Source organism: Pinus tabuliformis, chromosome 1_1 (genome assembly GCF_031772625.1).
Source record: "Pinus tabuliformis cultivar Carrire ecotype Pingquan chromosome 1_1, CPIR1, whole genome shotgun sequence".
NCBI lineage: Eukaryota > Viridiplantae > Streptophyta > Pinopsida > Pinales > Pinaceae > Pinus > Pinus tabuliformis.
In genome coordinates this window covers 563,967,700-563,988,257 of record NC_142297.1, presented here as the reverse complement: position 1 = coordinate 563,988,257, position 20,558 = coordinate 563,967,700, and the positions used below count along the sequence as shown (strand labels likewise).

The following is a 20,558-nucleotide window of genomic DNA, read 5'->3' as shown; positions in this document are numbered from 1 at the left end:
ATCTTTGGTCCAGCTCTCAGTGGTGGCCTTATTTTATCGTGTCTTAAGTAGAGAATTACAATGCAGGAGCTCAATATGAGTCACCTGAAACAGATTTGCTTGGCAGGGTGGTTCTTGGATTCCCCAAGCCACTAGAGCTCACAGACTCTGTTGCCTACCAGCTCTTTGACCTTTCTGGTCTGACAAATCCTCTTGGGGATGGCTTAAATCTCTCAAGCTCTCTGTTGCTCAACGTTGCCTTTGGTTAGCTCGGCCCTCTGTCTTCTGTCTGCTTTTTCTTGCTTCACTGTCTTTTGTGCTTCTCTGTCTTCTGTCTTCGGGTCTTATTCCCTCATCCCTCGTCGTCTGTTCTCTGTTCATGGCCTTAAAGCCATTCGTTCCCATGCCTGTTTAGTTCCTCTTCCGCCTCCATCAAATCATCTTCTGCAGCTGTGCTTAGAGTTCCCTGGCTCGGCGTCATCATCAGCGCTCAAGGAGTGGCCACATGTCCTCCACTAACCAGCGCCAGCCTGCTTTGTTGGTTCGTTTCTTCGGTTACATCGTGGATGAAGTCTTCCTCCACCGTGGCGGTCAAAACAGACTTCAAATCCTTCTAAATTGCAGCTCATTCCTTCATCGATTCCGCTCAGGCACAATCTTGGCCTTTAGATCTGGGGCCTCAAGATCTGACGCCATATGCACGTTTTGTGTGGTTGACTTGCTCGACCTTTAATGCGCGATCAACGGCAAGTTTCTCTCACCTCCGCTTGACACGCGTCGTTCGTTGAGTGGGATCGCTTCGCTTCCATCCAAAATCGCTTACCGTTTGAGGGTGCCCCAATCAATACCGTCGGTTTCCAGAGCGCGGATCCTGCCTTTGTTCTTTTAGCGCTTTTCGCCTTTTCGCCAGCGGTTCTCCGGCTCCCCACGCATCTGAGTGCTCGGGGCTTCTCCATTTCGAGCCTTTCACCCAGGGATGCGCCATAAGCGCTAATCGCGCATCAAAAACCTCCTTTGTTTCCCGATTTGGGCCTCCCAGGGGCTAATTTCGCCTCCTACGTAGTCTCCATGGGCCTCGGTCAGCGCGCTTTGACCGAGGTCCTCGTCGTTCCACGCTGGCTGCCACTGCCACTGGTTTAGAGGTGTTTTTGACCACTGTTTTGAATTCTTTGAAGTCTGTCCTGACCTGATACAACCATGGTTCTTTTGATTCTTCTTCATGGATCCAATTCAGATCATTCATAGATGTAGGCCACTAGATGCTTATCAATGGAATCCCTCATAATCTTATTTGCTTTGACTTCGGCCCTATTGTACTTGGTCTTCGCAGTAGCCGATACATTTGAAGGAGGTTCAGGGATTTTACCCTGCACATAGTCCATCACTTCTTTTTCTTCCAAGGTCAAATCAAGAGACATCTTCCATCCATGATAGTCAGATTTATCATGGAGCTTATCTTCAACTAGGAAGTAGGATGAGGAACCCATTGAACCTTTTGTCTTTGTACAACTATCTTTGGTGATTTCTCTTTCATTCTTGCTTGGGCTTCGTCTTCACCTTGGCTCTGATACCATGTTAATTTTAGGCAACAATGGTATGTTCTATGCCTTAGAGCAATTTTACTTCAATTTCTTTATTAACCCAGTATCAATATTCAGATTAGCAATCACATCAACATGATAGTAAAATGTAGATAGAAAATAAGCATAAACAATAGAAGACAATCCAAGACAAGAGGAAACAAGATGTGGCACTAGCTAGGGACAAACACTAATGTGGGGAAATGCTTGATGAAATCTTCTTTTAGTCTTCAATAGTTCAGTAGAGAGATAGTATAATTTACAAATATGATAATTTATAACAACAACAAAAGAGACCTAACCAGAGATGTCAACACTGGTCAACAGGGCAGATTTGACCCTCAGCAAATCGGTCAACTTCAGTCAACTTTGGCCTCCAAACAACAAGATAAAACAACCCTCAAAATGGTCAAATTCAACCCAATCAAAGTCTAGTCAAACAACCCAGCTACGATCAGCCCTAGCTATAGTCAACGCTGGTCAATAGTCAATGTTTAGCCTCGATTCATGTGCCCAAAAATGTGGTCTGCCCAAAGAGAGATAGCACTCACAAAAACACAGTCAAATGAGGTTGATGCATGCTGGTCAACGGTTGGTCAAATTGTCCAGAAATTCGGTCTCCTAAAATTTCGCTCTCTTGAAATTTCGGATGTGTGGAGAGAGAGAGAGAGAGAGGCCCAGAAATCTGTACCCAATCAATGAGGAGAGAGAGAGAGAGAAATGTGAAGATGAGTGTGTCCAAATGAGGCTAAGTCACCTTCTATTTATATGCAACGTTGAGGATGAATAGACATGATCGCTGGGCTTCTGAGCCTACATAAATTTGTTGGCCGACCTTGACAATTTGACCATAATCAAAATAAATTCATAACTTCATTTGTACATGTTAGAATCGAATGATCTTTAAATCAATCCTACACCTCTCGAATCGAGGAATCCAAAAAAAATATCAACTATCATAAATAAGATGACCCATGTCCTTCATTTTTATTTAAATATCCTTCATTTTTATTATTCAATTATGAATAGAGATCTCAACCAATCTATAAACATAATTTTTCTATATTGTTTTTCTAAATTGTTGAGCTATATATATACTAATAAAATGACTCTCCAAAACAATTAACCCTAAAAACTATAACATTATTATAAAAGTGCATTGGCATTTTACTTTTAAAGATAAACTATTAATAAAATTGATTAATTACACCACAAGAACACTTCACCTAAATATGTGTCTCATTTATCAATTTTAAAAATATTTCTCAACTAAAACTCAAATATGATCTTTAAACCACAAACTCTTATACAATAACGATAAAAATGAATAAATTACATTAGTATAAAATTAACGAAACCAATTAATCGCACAACCATAAAGCTATACTACTTATCCTAACGTCTCTCATCCAATCTTCCGCTTGGACTCTCTTCTCAAAAACATATATTGTGCAAAAGATGAAACGATAGTTTTTAATTCTTAAAACTGCAGATGGTGATGATTATTAAATAAACAAGTTACGTAGTTTTATGATACTGGGATTAAATTGTTCTATTCAACCGATTATTAAATAAACAAGTTACGTAGTTTTATGATATTGGGATTAAATTGGTCTATTCGACCTATAATTTTTTTAGTTTTTAATTGTTTGGCTTCTTCGTCTTTCTTGGCGAGATTGGTGTTGTAGTTTTTTTTTTCTCTATGGTCTTCCAACTTCTTATAGCTTGCATCTCCTTCATCTCTTCTAGTTCTTGGGACATTGGTGTCTTAGCTTCACGATCTATTGTGTTCGTCTTTTTGAAGATAGTCGGAGAAGAAGTTTGGTCTAGGAGATCGCTGTTAAATGAAGATTTATTTTGTGGGGTATTCGAATCCTCATAACTGTTGATGCTTGAGGAGTTGTCGAATTCACTTTTTTGTTGTTGGGCGGGGCTTTCTCCCTGCTTGTCTTGAGAGTTGTTTTTTTTACTTGATTTCTTGTGATTCAGAATTTTCTCTAAAGTATTCTTCTACGAAATTGTCCTCATCCAAATGAACATTCCTTTTTAATACATATCAACCCTATTCAAATCCAAATTGAACATTCCCTTTTAATACTTATCAACCCTATTGAAATCCAAATTAAAACAATTACGTCTTCAAAGATTTTCTTCATCACAATGGTTTGATAAGGATGTTTCACTATTAGAATCTGTCTTCCCACTCGGAATGGCAAAACAAGTCATTATTATTAACGTCATAATCCAATGCATGATCATAAGAAACCACATGTCAGACAGGCTGTGTTAGGCGGTGAGAACCATAGTTTATTCAAGTGGGTGCTTCATTATTATTATATTCATTATGGAAAATAATAGTAATTAAGAGTCACATACATGAACATCAAGACAGCTGTGAGCAACATAGAAAAATGTTTGGAAAATGCAAAACTTCAAACTCCTTGGAAGGCTTAAAAAAGAGTTTTTCACGGTATAAAATAAATATTAAGATATTTGTTGGGTCTTAAATAAATAAATATATATATTTAAAAGATGTTATTTAATTATTATACTATATTTTAGAGTTTATTTTAGAGTTTTTGACAGGAACAAATAACAATCTTAGACCACCCACAAATATGAATGAAGGCAATATGTTTATTCGAATAACGTGGAAAGGACGGCTGAACAATGACCGAGCGAGCAAATGTAAAATAAATTAAATTGAAAAATTTTAATGATGTCTAAATAAATTAAATTGAAGAATTTTAATGATGTCTATCAAAACAAAACTGTTTAGGGATCCAGACAAACAAACCATAAGTATAAAAGCGTACACAGTCCCTCAGCAGGTGTAAGAATTTCAAATTTGAAACACCAATTAAATTTAATGACTTTTCAACTTATTTTCATCATTTTAACCCAAAAAAATATTGATTTTCATCATTTTAACCCTTTTTTTTATTTTCATCATTTTAACCCAAAAAAATATTGATGAGTGGAAAAAAAAATTTCCAGGATAGTTAAAGATTGGAAAATTTACTGTCAAATTCAATTCATGCTCAAACCCTCTCACAATATTCTGCGTAGGAACAAAGCACCGACATGTCGACTTTCCTTAACGGTTAGACCATGAAAAAGCAATGAATGCTTTTGCAAGTTGCCCATCCAGTAATGTTGAGACGATGCATCCACCACCGCACCCGCTCTGACAGGCTCCTCCGCTCCGACTTAATCACTTGGATGCACTTAATGCAAGTGGATGTAGTTAATGAAAATGCACTGTCCACGTACACACATTCAACTAAACCTCCGCGCGCAAGATTTCAAACTTGCAGTCCCGCTCAAAATTTCAAACTCACAGTCCCACTTGAAATGAAATGTGAGAGGGTGGGCTGTGCCACGTAAATTTTTTAAATTGAAATGAGCATTGATCCTTTTCAGCCTCTTGGCATGGGACAATCAGGGATGCTTCCTGCTCTATTTGTTGTCAGATCAAGATATGGAACTCCTCTTCTGGCCATTATGTTTTCTGCTTCTGGAATTTCATTGAGTTTTCAAGAAATTGTAGCAGCTGAGAATTATCTCTATTGCTTTGGTATGTTTGCAGAGTTTGCTGCCTTTATATGTTTAAGAATCAAGAAGCCAGGACTTGCTCGGCCCTATAAAGTTCCTCTTGGGACTATTGGAGTTATTCTCCTCTGTCTAATACCTTCGTTGTTACTGGTTCTGGTGGTAGCAGTTGCTTCTTTTAAAGTCATGGCTGCCAGCATCAGCGTTGTTTTAATTGGGTTTGTATTGTGGCCTTGTCTTGAATTTGTGAAGAGTAAGAAATGGTTGAACTTTGTGACAGGGTCAGAGCTTTCAGGTGATCTTCATGATATATTAGTGTCTGATGCAATCACGCTTCATGTCATTCGAATTTTAAATTTGTTGTCCTGCCCTGTTTTGAAATAAGTTGCCCCGCCTTTTTATCATATAATTGTTTTGATGCATGCTCTTTCATTTGGAGTTTCTTTTATCTAAACGTCCCCTGATACCGCTGAACAATATCATGGGCAGCTGCAACTTTGGATGCAGGTTCGAATCAATGCTCGTTGTGCCCGCCTGGTGCCATGTGTGAGATCTTTCATTAGCAATATCATCGAAGAGCACCGTCATGTAGAGCAGCGTAGGGAAACCACTGATCAATATGATTTTGTTGATGTTCTACCGTATATTGGTGGGCGAGCAAAGCTTGAGAAGGTAAGCGAGCACTTGAGAAGTTACATGCGAAGGAATTGGTTTCTGCGATAATTGTTGTTGCGAACATGTCGAGCGACTGCGCAAATTGTGACTGCGCTGACAAGAGCCACTGCACGTATGTTGTCTACTCCTCTCTTTACAATTTTCTTTTAATCTCAATTTCTATTAATCTCTCTTCCTTTCCCTTTTCAACTTTCGTGTTGTTTGTCACGAGTTCAAATCTAGCTACGTCAAAACTCGTTCGATTTTCGGTTGTTTTGTTTCACAGTGAAAAGGGCTTCCAGATGGACCTTATTGTGGAGACCACTTATGAAATGGGGTATTGCGTTATATGTAGTTGTTATAAGTTTCATTTCTATGGTTTCAGAATGACATGATATTTGAATTTATTTGGGTTTGGTGTAAACAGTGATGCTGCAGATGTATCTCTAGAGAACGACTGCAAGTGCCGCCCAAACTGCCAGTGCGACACGAGCAGCTGCCACACCTGAATCAATAGAATCTCTTATATAGTGGTCGTCTCTCCAATTGGTGTGTAATAAGTCTAGTATGTTCCACCAAACATGATGGATAGTTGTGCAGTGTCATAGATGTCACTGTACCATGAATTTTAAATAAAGACTCAGTTTACATATATTTGGGATTTCATGAAATGCTAATTATTATGTCGCTCAACATAACCTATCTCCGATTTTTTTTTCCAAAAATGTTTTATAGGAATATGTATATGGGCTTCTGAAATGACATTTATAGATGTGTTAATTTCTGAATTGACATTCATAAATGTGTTAATTTGTTTTTAAATTAAAGTAGATATACATGAAATTGCATTACCAATGTTAAGAGATAATTTAGTATCAGTGTAAATTAACCTGGGATTTTCAACTATTTTTAGTCTTTTTTAAAAAATGTTTAATGTAGGTTTGTATTAGAAGTGTTTTAAATAAATTTGCATATGTTATATGGCCTTTTTCTATATTTATAGATCTCTTTAATTTTGTTTTGTTTTTTTTTTCAATTAAATAGAGTTGTATGGTTGTTTATGTAAAAGTAATAAATTAAATTGAAAAACAATTCACATTTATAAAACATAATATTTTTAACGAGTTAAAATTTTAATTTTAGGATTTTAGAAATAGAGCGATGTAATTATCAATGAAATTATAATATTCATTATTTTGAAATAAAAGTTCTTAATCCATCAAAATATTGCAATCTTATATTTATAATTTTAAATTATTTTTAAAATTTTAAATTAAATTTTAAATAAAATTAATAATAATTAGAAAATGTTAAAAAATAATGACATAATAAAATAAATTAGTGTGAATTTCATATTAATAAATTGAATTTAAAATAATTAAAATTTATAAAATATATAATTAAACCATAATAGGTTAAATTATATGAATTAATTTTTATTATATAAATAAATTTCAAAATCATACATTTTTATTTTTTAAAAATATTTAACTCATTAATATAATTTAAGTACTAAAATCTAGAAAAGAATACATTCTATCTAAAATATATTAGATTTTTAATTTCATTTATTATTGTAGTTAAAAGCTTAAAACCTAGCCTAATTTCAAAATTGAAATCATATATTGAATTTTTAGATTCATTTATTATTATAGTTAAAGCCTTAAAACATTATGATGTTTTATGTTCATTTATATACGTTTGGTGACATATAATAGAAGTTAATATATTGGATATAAGGTTGAGACCAGTAGAGTTAAGAAATGATATATATGTAGTGTTTCAAATTTAATGTGTAAAATATGGTTTTGTATTAAGAAGTAGTCGTTTTACATCTCATAAAGATCATATTTGTAATGTTTATTTCTAGAAATTAATTGTTAATTTACAAATTTAATCATGAATAGATAAATTGTTAGTGGAATTTAATTTCCAGTTTTAGTTTTAGTTTTCATATACAATTTATAGATTTTAAACATGAAATTTAGCATTACAGGTAGAAGGGACATCCATGGCATTAAAGGTAGTCGTTCTTCAATGTCTATTGTCAAGATACTTATCTTTTGGACATCCATGGCATTAAAGGTAGTCATTCTTGAATGTCTATTGTCAAGATACTTATCTTTTGATTTGAGACAATATATAAAAAGCATCACTAATAGTGAAAGGCAATCTCATGTATATGGTCAAGATAACCATCTTAATTCTAGAAAATATAACCTTGTTTTGAGCGAAGATCATATATGTTTCCATTAGGGAAGTATATTATGTTATTATATTTCACTTCAATGGAATCCTCAATCCCTAATAGAGTTCCTTTCTAGTGGATCTTACTCAGGAAAGTGTACTTCAACTTGTTCTAAATAAAATTGCAATACCAATAGGCATAATGATGATTCCAAATGATCTCATTGGCGACAAGAAGGACATGCTTCTTTTGTGAAACTTCTACATAGTAAATGCTAATCTAATAAAAAACATTCATATTAAATTAGTGTTTGTAATATCATACAAAGAAAAAATTATTTTCCATTTTGTTATAGAGTCAATAACTCCTTGTTGCTTCTCCTAAAATGAGAAAGGGAGTCGGGACTATAGGCAATTAATAAAAGCATTTGGACCTTTAAATATAAACAAGTATAACATATTTTCATAACTTATCTCTCAGACAATTTTACAAATTTTGAGGTTTAAAATGGGCCTATTAAATAATATTAATATAATAATAGTGGAAATAATAAAATAAGATTATATTACATGATCAAATTTTAGAGGGAAAAAAAACTACTTTTTCAACTAGTATTTTCAATTTATGAGTGTATGCTGTATATGGTCAAGAAAGGTTTGAATATACAGTCTAAATTTTTCAACTCATATTTTTAACTCTCAAAGTTAGAGTGTATGCTCCAGCCGTAAGATTTCTCCAGTGGATAGGCAGAGATAGAGTGTATGCGGAAGCCCTTCTAAATCTTCAAAAAAAAATGAAGATACACCCAAGAAAAACTCGCCGCTTGGAGGAAAGCACTGTATGAAGTTTCACATATAAGCGGTTTCCAGCTGGACGCCTGTAATGGGTTAGTACTATTCTCTCCCCCTTTGTGTTAGCTTAACTGTATTGATAAACAGAGCTTTAAATAGTTATTCAGCGCTATTCTTTTGCCAATAACCAGTGATGAAGGCGAGCTCGTTGATGACGTATCACGACAGGTGCAGAAAAAGGTTAGAAGAGCACCATTGCATGTGGCCAAGCATCCAACTGGATTGGATGAAAAGCTGCCAGACTTTGAAACAACGCTGTTATCCGAGCAGCAGCACAACAGAGGAGGACCCAACCTTGTGGAGATAGTGGGTCCGGGTGGTATGGGGAAAACCACCCTGGCAAAATTATTCTTCAACACGAAGGGATCAGATTACCAGCGGTCCTGTTTTTTGCCTGACGTCAGAGACGCTGCAGCTAGGCACCTCTTACCTTCCTGGCAGAGTAAGCTTTACAAAGATTTGACTGGATCAGATCGTTTGATACATAGAATTGATGAAGGTATACCCATGCTCAAACATCATTCCAGCTCTCAGGGTTTAATAGTATTGGATGACGTGGACGATGTGGAGCAACTGGATGCATTATTTTCACCCGTGAAGGACGTCCTCCCTTCTGGTAGTTTAATTTTGCTTACATCTCGTAATAAGGACCTTCTTAGAATATCTGGAGGGTTAGAGGAGTCATCCATTTACAAGATGACAGGCCTGAATCTTGAACATTCTGAACAGCTCTTTTGCTCCTATGCCTTCCACCAGCCTTATCCTGCTGCAGGGTTTGAAGGATTTGTTGAAGAGTTTTTAAATGCGTGCCAGGGATTGCCCTTGTCTCTCATAGTGATTGGGGCGCTGCTTTACCTGCGAAGGCCTGACCTGGAGTATTGGGAAGCCCAGTTACGTAAACTCCAGAATGTACTTCCGGCTGATATAAAAAACAGGCTGAGAATTAGCTACGACAGTCTCGAGGAACATGAGAAACAGATATTTTTAGATATCGCTTGTTTCTTCATAGGAATAAAAAAGGATACAGCCACAAGAGTCTGGGACGGATCTGATTGGGAAGGATCGCTTGGTCTTAGGACTCTAGAAAGTAAGTGTCTTGTAACACTCGACAGTGAAAATTGTATAAGAATGCATGATCACCTCCGTGACCTGGGCAGAGATTTGGCGGAGAAAGAACCTCGTGGATGTCCACGTCGTCTTTGGCGCTCAAATGACAACCTTTTTCGTAATGTGCCTACTCAATCCACGGTGAGTGTTTGAACTCTACACATTATGTTGTGTTGTCAAATTTACGCTTAGAGAATTGTATCTTTCAGGTTGTGATTTCTTGAAATTTGCAACTTTCCTGTAACAATTTAGGTGCGAGGAATTAACATGGTTCAACAAAACCCCTGCGAATCGTTTCAAAGTCCTGCGGAGTTTACCAATCGTATCTTTGACATGAGCACGTTGCGACTACTGAGAGCTCCAGATGATTGTTTTGAAAGCTTATTCAAGGTGATGACACATCCAGAACTTTTGTGGCTTCGCTGTGAGATATATGACGACTCCCTAGCTTCGTGGATTTCTATACAGGATTCAAACTCCTCCCTATCTTCTTTGGTTCCATTGAGAAACTAAGAGTCTTAGAACTGGTAAAACTGCCAGAGAGATCCTTCCTGTCACGAACGATTCTGAGCTTGGGAGCTTTGTGGAACACTGACAGTGAGGTACAAGTAAAGATTTTTTCCAATTTAATAAAATATATTTGGTCGTCGGAGGGAGTGCTATGCAGGCACCTCTCCAGTTGAGGGAGTTGAATATTCATGTTGACCTTTTCAACTTACCAAAGTCCATAGGGCAGTTGAAGTACCTGGAAGAGATTGAACTGCACAACTTCAAAGGAACATTGCCGGAAGAATTCTTTCTTCTCCGCTCATTGAAGCACTTGAGACTCACCGCAGGTATGAAGTCGTTGCCAGACTCTTTGGGGAACTTCACAAATCTCCAACATATTGACTTGTCTGGGTGCAAGGATTTGAAAACTCTGTCGCCTGCCTTTGGAAATTTAACTAGGCTCCGACAGGTTAAGCTGGCGGAGTGTGTGAAGTTGAAGATGCTGCCAGACTCATTCATGAACTTGATTCGACTCAAACATCTCGATTTGAGCGGCTGCCGCAACTTGAGGCTCTGTCCCAAAACACTTGGGAATATTAGCACTCTTGAAAGGTTAAATTTTTCCGGGTGTCGCAGAATTGAAGTATTGCCTCCCCAAGTCACACATCAGCTGTCCCTGGAAGAACTAATTTTGCAAGGTACAGAGTTAAAAGAATTGCCTAGTGCGATTGGAGATCTGAGCAATTTGGAAATTCTGTTTATAGATGACCCTTCGTTGGAAGCCTTGCCGCATTCATTCGGTAAGCTCACGAATTTAAAGAGATTGGGAATCTGCTTGGGAAAATTGAAATATTTTCCCGAATTGCCTGGCGATTTGAAACAGTTGACATACTTGTCAATAGTTTCTTCTCCGATTTGTCAAGTACCATTTGCCAGTGTGGAAAATGTCCAAGGATTGTTGGACTCTTCTATTGACAAGTGCATGCCTAGACTCATTTACTTAAATCTGTGCAAGACGAGAATCACTGAAATATCATTCGCTGAAGGTGTTTGTCCAGTCCTTAAATATCTCAATCTCGGTTGTTGTGGTGATTTAGTGGAGGTTGGAGCATTGCCGACAACACTAACACATTTGAACTTGTGGGATTGTCATGCATTAAAGAAAATAACAGGGCTTCGTGGCCTTGCAAAGCTTAAACAGCTGTTCATGCGAGGATGTAAAGCAATAGAGGAGTTGCCAGGTCTGGCTGAGCTGAACAGTCTTGAATTATTGTATTTTCCTGAATGCCCACTTAGTGCAGTAGTGCCATTTTCCAGTGTGGAAAAGGTTCAAGGCAGCAGATTGTTGAACTCTTCTATTGACAGGTGCATGGTTCGACTCCAAACCTTAGTCCTGTCGAAGGCGAGAATCACTGAAATATCATTTGGTGAAGGTGTTTGTCCAGTCCTTGAATGTCTAAATCTCAGTGATTGTAATGATCTAGTGGAGGTTGGAGCATTGCCAACAACACTAACAGGTCTGGCTTTGAGGGATTGTTGTGCATTAAAGAAAATAACGGGGCTTCGTGGCCTCGCAAAGCTTCAACATCTGGACATGGGCGGATGTAAAGTAATAGAGGGGTTGCCAGGTCTGGCTGAGCTGAACAATCTTGCAAGTTTGGATTTACGGGAATGCCCGCTTAGTTCAGTAGTGCCATTTGCCAGTGTGGAAAAGGTTCAAGGAGGCCGCAGATTGTTGGACTCTTCTATTGACAACCGCATGCTTCGACTCAAACTTTTAATTCTGAACCAGGCGAGAATCACTGAAATCTCATTTGGTGGAGATGTTTGCCCAGCCCTTGAACGACTCTATCTCGCTGATTGTAAGAATCTAGTGGAGGTTGGAGCATTGCCGACATCACTGGAAAGTCTGGACTTGTTTTCTTGTAGTGCATTAAAGAAAGTAAAGGGGCTTCGTGGCCTTGCAAAGCTTAGAGACCTGCGCTTGTATGGTTGTTATGCCGTTGAGGAGCTGCCGGGTCTGGAAACGTTGGTATCATTGCAGGCGTTCTTGATATCTGAATGTGCGAATATGAGGAGAATAGTGGTGTTGGCTGAGGCGGCAAATCCCCAAAGCGATGTGTTAAAAAGGGTTATATCAGCCATACGAAAAGTAGAGATGTATTGACTCTGGGACTAATGCAATGCGGGCTCAACGGCACAAGGTAAAGGTATTTACCATGTCACGGTTTGGTTTGGTTTATGGTTAATGTTATCCTTTAGTCATGTTTTATTTTGGTTTTGTTAATTTATGAAATGTTTCTATTAATTTATATTTATGAAATGGAGATGGAAATGTAAACATTACGAAGTGGGAGTTAAACACTGGTAATTTAGGGAGCGGGAGTTAAATACTCTTAAAAATTTTAAATGGGATTTTTTCATTATAATTTTAAGTTTAAATTATTTAATATGAATATTAAAGAATATTTGAAGTTTAAATATTTAAAAAATAATTGATTATAATTTTGAAGTCATGTTATTATAAAATATTGTTGCTGAGCTTATATGTTATAAAATTTTTATTAATTATTTTGATAATAATAAGAGTATTTCTAGTAATTTGTAATCTGAATATATCACGAATATATGACTTAGCAAGAATTAAAACGTTAGTATTGACTACTAATTTTTCTAGCCTTATTAATCTGGTTTTATGGAATAACAAACCACAATCGTAACTACTCAAACTAAGAACCATTGACTATAATTATAATTTTACAAATAATGTAAAATTTAAAAAAAAAAATATGAAAGTTTTAAATAAATAAATAAAAATTGAAAAGATAAATAAAAATAATAAATGAATAATGAATGGTTCTTAAGAAGAAATAAATAATAATATGTTTTTTTATTTAATCTTTATTTTCATCTTTACATCTCTTCCGTTGTAATTAGAGTTACAAAATGTTGTTGTTGATCAGGTTATATCTTAGTGTACTTAAATTCATGAAAAGTTTTTGTTGAAGATGAGAAGAAGAAGAAAGTATTTTAACATCCACGAGGCTAAAGATAGCCTATGAGACAGATTGCTTATTCATCTGCTTGATGTATTCGACCATTTTTTTGTGAAGCTTCAAAATAAATGCTCTGAGCTTCTCGACAAACCCCTCGCTAAATAGATTATCCCAAGAGTTAGCTGCCAACATATCTGCGTAAATTTCCCAATTGTCTTTGAAGGCCTCACATTCTCAAAATGATTTTTTTTTTTTTTATGTTTCCACTTTTCCCGAAGAACAAAAAATGTATACTCTTTCCTCCCACACTTCCTTTGGCCTTTTCCAGCGCCCTGTTTCACAACGAAGTTGATGAGAATTAGTCCTTAACTGAGCAATAAGAAATTTGGTTCTCCAAGAGATATTGGCCTCTATGTATGCTTTTGGTTGATGACTGTGAGTGGGATTAAACACTTCAATATAGTAATTTTTCTTTCTTCCTAGCTCCTTATCCCAGGTACACTCGTGGAACTTTTCCATAACAAAAGTTTTTATCTCTTTGTTGTTTATGGGACACGCGTTCAAGCAGATACCCCATTTACTAAACCATTTGTTATTTTATTACATCCAATTTTTTTTGCTCTTGCACAATCTATCATTAAAGACAACCTTAGGCCATCTACCCTCTTCAATTTGCTCAATTTTTTTTAAATACCTTAAGACTTGCACCATAGCAATTGCTTCAATAGGAGCAGTCCCTGTTTCACTTAACAAGATATCATAAGGAACTGCGCTTTTAATATTAAATTTGTTTCTAATCAAATGCTTCTGAATTTTCTCAATTTGTCTCCACTGCATGTCGAATGTATTGCTAGACCATAGTTCACAACCATAGAGAATCACCGGAATCACTAGAAGCCCAAAAAGAGTTTGAGTGGATTTCCAGTCCCATAAATCTGCCTTTCTACACCTATTTTGAGAAGCATAAAATGTTTTCCAACCCCCCAAAGTTCTTTTCTTTCTACAACCATTCCAGCTTAGATTTTTGTTGAAGTCAATTCCAAGGTATTTGTAATCCGCAACTTCTTCCAGAATGTTGCCTTCAATGTAAAACTTATGTTGGTTATGTTTTCTTTTCTTAGAGAAGACCACTACTTTCATTTTGCTGATATTGACTTGCATCCCCACACTTCTACAAAAATGCTCAAGGGATAGTAAGTGCTCTTGCAAACCAAGAGCTGATTTAGCAATCAGAGTAAGGTCATCTGCATACAAAAGAAGCCTTATAACAAACTTTCCCAAATAGATACCATCACCCCTTTGTGAATTTAACCACTCCTCAAGCTTGTCTATATATAAACCAAAAAGGGTAGGAGACAGTGGGCAACCTTGTTTGACCCCGATACCGCTTCTAAAACTTTCAGAAATGTCTGCTGAAGTTCTAATTTTGACTTTCACCTCTTCATACAACCTATGCACCGCTGCTCTCGAATGTTTAGGAACCCCAAGTTCCTCCACTCTGTGCCAAAGGTTATCCCTAGGAACCGATTCAAACGCTTTTTTGAAATCAACAAAGCAACAAAAGACTTCTTCCTTTTTCTCCCAAAATTTTTCAATGATGTGCCTTAAAGTTATACAATGATCAACTGTGGAATGTTTAGGTTTAAAACTTGCTTTCCCTTTAGCACGCTTATCGCTTTCTTCTGCCCACTTGCTAATTTTGTTTTCTAGCATGCTTCCAAATAGCTTTGCAAACAAAGGGTTTATCATGATGGTCCTATAATTGGAGAGATTATTGATGTCACCGCTCTTGAAAAGAGGTATTTCCAAACTAGTTGTCCAATATGTGGGGAGCCCTTGCTGTATGATGTTGTTGAAGATTTTTGTAATGTGAGGTGCAAGAATATTTGAGCCCCACTTTAGATATTCTGCTTGGAGTTCAGCTAAGTCTTTTGCTTTTCCAACACCCAACTTCTTGATACCCATCTCTACCTCTTGTATCGTGAAGAGTTTAGTATCAGTGTTGACCAAGGGTGGAGGGTCAACCTTGGGAACCTGCTCATAGAGTTGTCTTGCATAGTCAAACGATTTAGAAGCTGTAATATTATTTCCAATATGTATCATTTTCGGTTGGAGCTCCTTCCAAAATAGTTTGGGATTATTTTTCCCAAGGAATATTAGTTCTTCCCTCCTTGAAACCATGAAATCAACCTTTTTCTTGCTTAATAACTTCTTGTAAGCTTTGAGCTTTATGTTATCCTTGTTTGACTCCACCAAATGCACTGTATATAGTGTGAATGGCCTAAAACCATGAACTACATTACAATCCTAGATTGTTAAAATAGATTTAGATTTCTCATGTGAAACTTATGTTTTTAAGTTATGAATGTCTTTATTACCATGCTAAATTGTGCAAGAGTCATAATGGGTCATAATTTATTGGTGTTCTTAATATGTTCTATGTGTTTCTTGTGGTTGAATTTATAGTTTAAATAAAGAAATTTCTCACAAAGATTATAATGGGTCATAATTTATTGGTGTTCTTAATATGTTCTATGTGTTCCTTGTGGTTGAATTTATAGTTTAAATAAAGAAATTTCTCACAAAGATTATTTTGTCCATTAAAAGCTTTCTTTACAAAGCCAATAACACAATTCTGCATATGAAATTCTGAAATTCGTTGTTCTTGCAACCATTAACAACTAAATATCCATAGTTCATTACAGTGCTTGTAGATTTCCCGAGGTTGTAGGTGTCTGTATTGGTGGTACATAAGCATACATAGGTTTTATGCATTACTTGGGGTGTCCTTTTGTTGCATAGTTCGTGGGACACTTTCCAGCATGGTACGTTAGATGGATGACAATATATGGCATGGGATTAGTCATTAAATAATCAAGCATTTACCTTTTTACCAATCCCTATAACCTTCATCAAACATTTCATTGCTTATGACTATTTTATATTATTTAATTGCTATAGTTGCTCACTGATATGCATCCACATAATACATCAAGTTGGGCATTGTATTGGATTGAGTTTAGACTATTCTAAACATGAAACTATGGTAATTTCCATTTATTTCAACTGTTATGAACCCGAAACTATGGTAATTGCCATTTATTTCAACTTCTCTGAACCTGAAACTATGGTAATTGCCATTTATTTCAACTTTTATGTGGAATGGTGAGTCTCATGGCATTGTAGCGTTTGATGGTGATATTGCTATCAAGCCCAATCTGAACACTGAGTTAACCAAGGGAATATATAAAGTTGGTAGACTTGTTTTTTTTATGTGTGGAAGTAGTTCAGACATCATGCAATTCAGTAAATACAATCCCAATGAGTCAAGGAAGGATGAATAGTAGAATTATCGAAGAATTGACATTGTTCATGTTACTAAAACTAATTTTAAGTGAATATTGACTTGCAATGGTGACAGTGAAATTTTAATGAGTACCGTTGTGTTTGTAGATAAGCATATCCATGGTGACAGAGCAAAGGAATTTTTTTAAGCTTTAATATAGTGCAATTGTTCTCTCACTATTGGAATTTGGAATTTTTTTAAGCCTTAATACAGTGCAATTGTTCTCCCAATATGGGGATTTCTTCATGATTTTTGGAAAACGATTTGAATATCAATAGAAACCAAGATAAATAATTTTTTCTTTTATCCTAATTTTTTTTTCTTTTCTAAAGAAAATTTTCTTTTATCCTAAAAAAATTGTTCAATATCCTAAACAAATTGCTCAATCTAAAGTAGTAGTACACTACACAATGGTACAATTATTGAACATTTTTAAATATAAACATATCGTGAAATGGGATGACAACATTCAATATGTATAGCATAGTCACGAGCACACAATCCATAGTCATGCTCGCACAATGCATAGCATGACCGACAATGGCCCAACTACTGAGAAATTTTAATTTAAAACATCCATTGAGATGGAATGACTACATCTAATATGTATAGCATAGTCCCAATCACATAATGTAGAGAATGACTCACACTTCACCTTTTGAATGATTTCTTAAATTTTTCCAAATGATCCATATTATTGATCAAATGGCCAAGGCAAAGACAAGAAAGAAAGTAATTGGATGTGGTTTATAAAATCAATTCACAAATTCTAATCAACTTGAGAATATTTTAACAAAAAATTGCAAAATCATGAGGGCAAACATGGAGAGTTGTGATTACTTTTTATAGGAGAAAATAAAAAAGAAATAGAAGAAAATAAAGCAGTTCAAATATGGCCCTTACAATATCATTACACAAATTAGAGTTGTTGATTGTCTCATTTAGCAAATTTTTGAACATCATATAATTTACTATGATCAACAAACAAATTGGATGGAGACCCATTCTCACCTCAACCTAGGTCCTCACCATTCAATCTAATGGGTTCTAATTGGCTGAAGGGATGCATTTTTACAATTTTCATGTTGGCTTAATGTAAACATATGCAATTGTATTAAACTAAACCAACCTACAAGTACACTGAAAATTGAAGAAATTTGTCAACTAAATAACATAAATTAATGTGCTTGAAATACACTAACTAGAGAATAGAATTATAGTTGCAATGTTGTTTTTTGTCCTATTTAACAATGTTGCAAATATGTAAATAAATTTCTATCAAGAAGAAAAGATACTCAAAATTACATTAGACATGGCATGTAAGTAATCAATTTTCATAAATTTAAATATCCTAAACAATTATAGAAATGATTAAGTGATTGAACAATTGGTTAGGGTTTTTTTTTGTGAAATTCATTACTGCCATATTTTTAGCAGGGTTTTAATTTATGTAGAAAATTGCAAAAACAAGTAGACCTCTTAATAAACCACCCAGAAGTACCAAAAAAATTATATGTCTTAGATCTAGCAGTGGGGAGCCAAAAAATACTAAAGGATGGTCAATTTAGACCACCTTTGAGACTGGAACTTGCTGTAAAATTGAATTTCCAACAAGCTAGAAATTCAATTTTTGAGGTTTTGGAGTAAAAAAATCATGGGTACACAACCCAAAACTATATATCAACTTATAATATATATGTAAATGGATTCTCATCAATGAATCTCTCATCTCCTATCTTTGATGACATCATCATTTTACCTAATGGAACTTTTGAGTGCCTCGTCCTCAAAAACTCCCTCTCATTTTTTTTCCTAGCTTTTGCAATGAAAATCAACCCAAAAAAATATTGCCTTATCCCAATATACTATCCAACTTATAGCCCTTCAACTTAGAAAATTTTTCCCCTTTCTTATCTCTCCCTTGTATGAAGGATTTAATTACCTTAACTTCTTCCTCAGGCTACTTGGGTATCTCTTTGTTGATTGGCTTTGGTTATTCCACAAAATTGACCCTCATATGAATTTCTGGGAAAACAAACTTCTCTATAGAGGAGGCATAGTAGTTCTTATCAAGGTTGTACTTGAAAGTATACCAGTCTACTGGTGCTCTATTGCATACGTTCGAGAGGGCATCCTCACCAAAATTAGGAAAGCATGTTTCTAATTCCTTTTCTCATGAAATAAACACATAGGTGAAATTCTCTTGGTCAAACGAAAAAAAATAGTTATATTGAAATACCTGGGTAGTTGGGGCTTCAAAAACATCTACACTTTCAACAAATTTATCACAGCAAGAAGCCTTTAGAGATTAACACACAATACCTTCCTCTAGGGAACACACTCAAATCCAAATATCTACCAAATATCTCTTGCTCTGATTGGTTTCGTATTCTAAGAAAATCCTCCAAAGGCTCAGACACTTGGAAAGCCTTGGTTCTTTCCTTCCCCCTTATAGGCTCTTGGACAGTTTGGCGAGTTCGGAATGGAAAATAGATTAAATTGGGTCCAAAATCCTTGGCTTGGATCGGGTGAAGATTACATTTTATCAAACAACCTAATCAAATTCCTTCACCTCTTGATTGTTTACACACTTGTAGATTCCAAGGCTCAATCTCTATACGAATGGTGAAAGGAATCATGGAAAAATGTTGTTTGTATGGGTATTTAAACACAAGAAGTTGTGGAATGGAAACAATACATAAGACTTATGACCTCAAATTTTATATGGTTGGGGGAATACATAGATGATGATCTAGTATGGAAAAAGAACCCAAACAATGGGTATTTCTTAGCCAAAGTGGTATATGAAACACACATTGAACAACAATACATACAAATAAAAATATGGTGGTGAGACCCTTTATGGAAGACATATGCTCCACTCAAATGAAAGCTAACTTTCTGGTTGGCATTATTCAATAAACTCCTTGCCTAGGACAACCTCAACTAAAGGGGATGGAAGGGACCTAGTTTCTTCCCTTTATGCAAGTCACCAATCGAGAATATCTCACACCTCTTTCTATCTTGCTCCTACATAGTGCGGGTCACCTCATCTAACTTCATCGAACTAGACATTAAAGGCTCATGGTCAGGATTAGGACTAGAGAACAATTTCAAAACTCGGTAATGTAATAAAGACATGTAATGCTTTATAGGGCTTCCTGACATCCTCATAAATAGTCTATGGTGGGCTATGAACAATAGTTTATTCTGATTAGGGGACATCCTACAGAGGTCACTACAGGTGTAGTTAAAAAATTGTACAAAGAATACAAGGTTGAACAAAAACCTCATAAGTTTAGAGTTCCTTTAATTCCACCACTCACTCTAGGTTGTCCTTGGGGTTGTTCGATGGAGTGGTGATTAGTAAACTACCATACATATTCCACTGGATAATTCATCAGAACATATCTAATAAAACTACATTTAAAAGTCCAAAATCTACACTATTAGGGTTTTATTTCCTTTAGATTTTTGGGGATATGTAGATTATTGTTAATTATGTATGCATGCAAATTAAATTATGCATAAAATAGAGAATAGAAAAATAAAAACTCACAAGCTACGATTTGACACAAGATATAACCTGGGAAACCCTTTCAGGGGAAAAACCCAGCTAGAAGGTGAGGTCTCCTTGCTCTCTTTCTTTGAAAAGAAAATTGTTGTGAGTACAAAGAAGTATGGCTTGTGGCCCATTGGCTACTAAATTGAACGAATCCTATGTGTGTGCCCTATGTCCTATCCCGCTTAGTTATTTTTTCTCATATATGGAACAAAATCACTAAAAAATAATGGAACCCATTTTCTTCCTAGTGG

At 35.7% G+C, this 20,558-nt stretch overlaps 3 protein-coding genes across 3 annotated transcripts; all 3 read left to right on the top strand.

The window, feature by feature from the left end:
• Positions 1 to 5,845: 5,845 nt before the first annotated feature.
• On the top strand, positions 5,846 to 6,274 carry LOC149214395 (metallothionein-like protein EMB30). The gene is made up of 3 exons (XM_089390899.1): positions 5,846 to 5,898; positions 6,052 to 6,102; positions 6,193 to 6,274. The coding sequence occupies exons 1-3, from the start codon at positions 5,849 to 5,851 to the stop codon at positions 6,272 to 6,274; spliced, it is 183 nt and encodes a 60-aa protein (XP_089247025.1). The 5' UTR covers positions 5,846 to 5,848.
• Positions 6,275 to 8,739: 2,465 nt separating this feature from the next.
• Positions 8,740 to 10,114, top strand: LOC149214394 (disease resistance protein RUN1-like). Its single transcript, XM_089390898.1, has 2 exons — positions 8,740 to 8,839; positions 8,936 to 10,114. Exon 2 carries the CDS (start codon positions 9,126 to 9,128, stop codon positions 10,062 to 10,064), a length of 939 nt encoding a protein of 312 aa, XP_089247024.1. The 5' UTR covers positions 8,740 to 8,839; positions 8,936 to 9,125; the 3' UTR covers positions 10,065 to 10,114.
• Positions 10,115 to 10,478: 364 nt separating this feature from the next.
• Positions 10,479 to 12,773, top strand: LOC149214393 (uncharacterized). The gene is made up of 2 exons (XM_089390897.1): positions 10,479 to 10,513; positions 10,579 to 12,773. Exon 2 carries the CDS (start codon positions 10,750 to 10,752, stop codon positions 12,565 to 12,567), a length of 1,818 nt encoding a protein of 605 aa, XP_089247023.1. The 5' UTR covers positions 10,479 to 10,513; positions 10,579 to 10,749; the 3' UTR covers positions 12,568 to 12,773.
• Positions 12,774 to 20,558: the final 7,785 nt, after the last annotated feature.